Source organism: Micropterus dolomieu, linkage group LG21, assembly GCF_021292245.1.
Source record: "Micropterus dolomieu isolate WLL.071019.BEF.003 ecotype Adirondacks linkage group LG21, ASM2129224v1, whole genome shotgun sequence".
Classification (NCBI taxonomy): domain Eukaryota; kingdom Metazoa; phylum Chordata; class Actinopteri; order Centrarchiformes; family Centrarchidae; genus Micropterus; species Micropterus dolomieu.
In genome coordinates this window covers 1,380,489-1,383,120 of record NC_060170.1, presented here as the reverse complement: position 1 = coordinate 1,383,120, position 2,632 = coordinate 1,380,489, and the positions used below count along the sequence as shown (strand labels likewise).

The 2,632-nt window shown below is 41.2% G+C and overlaps 1 protein-coding gene across 5 annotated transcripts in view; it reads left to right on the top strand.

Annotated features, from left to right (window-relative positions):
- The window catches only part of LOC123960120 (whirlin-like), a 59,807-nt gene that overhangs the window by 44,775 nt on the left and 12,400 nt on the right, over positions 1–2,632 (top strand). For 3 of the 5 annotated variants that reach the window (XM_046034674.1, XM_046034672.1, XM_046034671.1), the window contains exon 9: positions 976–1,118. The exons of the other annotated variants lie outside the window; for them this stretch is intronic. In XM_046034674.1, the coding sequence (XP_045890630.1) occupies positions 976–1,118 (143 nt within the window). The remainder of the gene's footprint in view (positions 1–975; positions 1,119–2,632) is intronic. 5 annotated transcript variants of the gene reach the window in all.

Genomic DNA, 2,632 nt, shown 5'->3' with positions numbered 1-2,632 from the left:
GTTGTGTTAGTAACATGCAATAATGGGATGAGGTTGCATACAGAGGGAGAGAAAGTAGAGGAGAGAGGATCTCAGTGCATCATAGGAAATCCCCCGGCAGTCTAGGCCTATAGCAGCATAACTAAGGGATGGTTCAGGACTCACCTGAGCCAGCCCTAACTGTAAGCTTTATCAAAGAGGAAAGTCTTAAGCCTACTCTTAAATGTGGAGATGGTGTCTGCCTCCTGAACCCAAACTGGAACCTGGTTCCACAGGAGAGGAGCTTGATAGCTGAACGCTCTGGCTCCTAGTCTACTTTTGGAGACTCTAGGAACCACAAGTAACCCTGCATTCTGGGAGCGCAGTGCTCTGGTGGGGTAGTAAGGTACTATGAGCTCTTTAAGATAAGATGGTGCCTGACCATTAAGAGCTTTGTAGGTAAGAAGAATTATTTTAAATTCTATTCTGGATTTTACTGGAAGCCAATGCAAAGACGCTAAAACAGGAGAAATATGATCTCTTTTCCTGGTTCCTGTCAGAACACGAGCTGCAGCATTCTGGATCAGCTGAAGAGTCTTACTGGATAAATAAAATAAATAAATATTTAAATATTATTATTATATATTATTATATTTTAAATAAATCAGAAATACCATAAGATTGCTTACAGGGGATATTATACATGTCACTAGCATACTGCCTGTTCAAGTGTACAGAACAGTTCAGCATCATCAGCCAGTCTCCTCCACCTATACGTCTACTCTCCTCATTCATATTGACGGTTCTGTGTGGGATGATTATTCACACTGGTCGCAGGACCATGCTTTTCAGATGAATCTCTGGTTTAGGTGCGATAGGGGCTAACAAAATATGTAATATGTGAGTCCAACATCCTCAACTCTTCAAATTCACCATATACCACAAACAAATGTTTTGTTAAACATTGTTCCCCAGTGGCAAACAGTAAGTATGACAACCTCTAACCTTCACATACAGCAGCTCTTTCCCTCCATCCAAAGGAACAAACTGCCCTTCCCTCTGAGGAGAAACCAATCTCACTGCAGTTCGGATTCCTCCAACGGACAGCAGCTTGTTGGACCAGATGGGTACCTGAAATCCCCCTCAGTTGTTAGTACATGGTGTGTAGCAGTGATCTTCTACCTTCATTCCAACAACACATTACAGCAGTTGATATAGATCATTAGTTTTCAAATCAAGCCACTGTTTGGCTAGAATGAAAATTGTCCCCTTCAGTTCTGTAACCACCACATGTCCTAGTGCTTTCCTCTTTCAAAGACAGAACTTTCAAGTCTGGTGTTTGAGGAATCCCACATTTTGTGTTTTTCACATGAGAAAATGAGAAAAAGGATTACAAACTGAAAAAATGCTGTGTAACATGAAATTAAAACCGATGACAATATAAGCTACAACTCTTCCATCTATCCTACAACTGCTGACTTCACTCAGCCTCCAAACAGCACACAAAACTGACGAGGTCAGTGCTCCCCCTCCTTTCTGTCCACATAACAAAGCCATAACAGAGGCTGGAGAATAACTACATGAAATTACAGTCCAACTACATATTAAACACCACAAGCAAAAGCCAGCGCTGGAGAATAAACCAATTCAACTAACCTTACATGATTTTTCTACCAGCGCAGTAAAAATTTAGCTGACTGAAGCTGCCATTTTATTGCCAATTAGTGATAAGCTGATCGTCTCACAAAGTTAACACTACCAAAACAGAACTCTGGAGAGAGAGATTAACTACATAAAACTAATCGAACAACATATTTTTTCTACCAGTACAATAAAGGTTTAGCTGCCTGATCTGAGCTTCCAGCTGTTACCGTTTTATTGCCAATTAGTGATAAACTGAACTTAAGGACAAAGTCAAATCAGAGCGCTGGAGAGAGAGAGTAATTACATGAAATTAATCCAACTACACATTTAACACCACAAGCAAAAGCCAGCGCTGGAGAAAAAACCAATTCAACTAACCTTACATGATTTTTCTACCAGAGCAGTAAAAGTTTAGCTGGCTGATGCTTCCATGCTTTAAGCTAAATTACGGTTTTATTGCCAATAACGTTACTGATCAGCTGATTGTCTCGCTAATGGAACCGGCAAAGCCAGCCCACAGGCTGGAGAATAAGTAGGTGACATGAAATTAATGCAACTACATATTTCATACCACTGACAGGGGAAACGCCTCACCTGTCTCGGTGATTATAGCCAGCTTCTAGCTAAAGCTATCAAACAACAGCTTTCATTTGCATGGCTAAAGTCTGACCTAAGTTAATTACCTGTCCAGCAGAAAACAGACAACTTCAGCACTGCTTTGAAAACATCTGTCCCACATCATAGCCTTCCATCTGGGAAAATCGACATCCGTGATTTCTGACGTCAGCTGTCTGTACTCCGTTTAGCTTCATAGTATAAAGATCCACTGGCTGTCGGCTCTCGTGCTAAATAACACATGCTTGTTCATTTGTCCAAATGTCACTTCTCTTCTTACTTCTAATAAAAATGCTGGAATTATTCAAGGGACAAGAACGCCGTGATGACGAAATGCGCTCTGTAGCGCTGTATGTCCATTGTCGGCTATTGTAGAAACATGATGCCACAATACGGCGACCTCCATAGAAGGGGG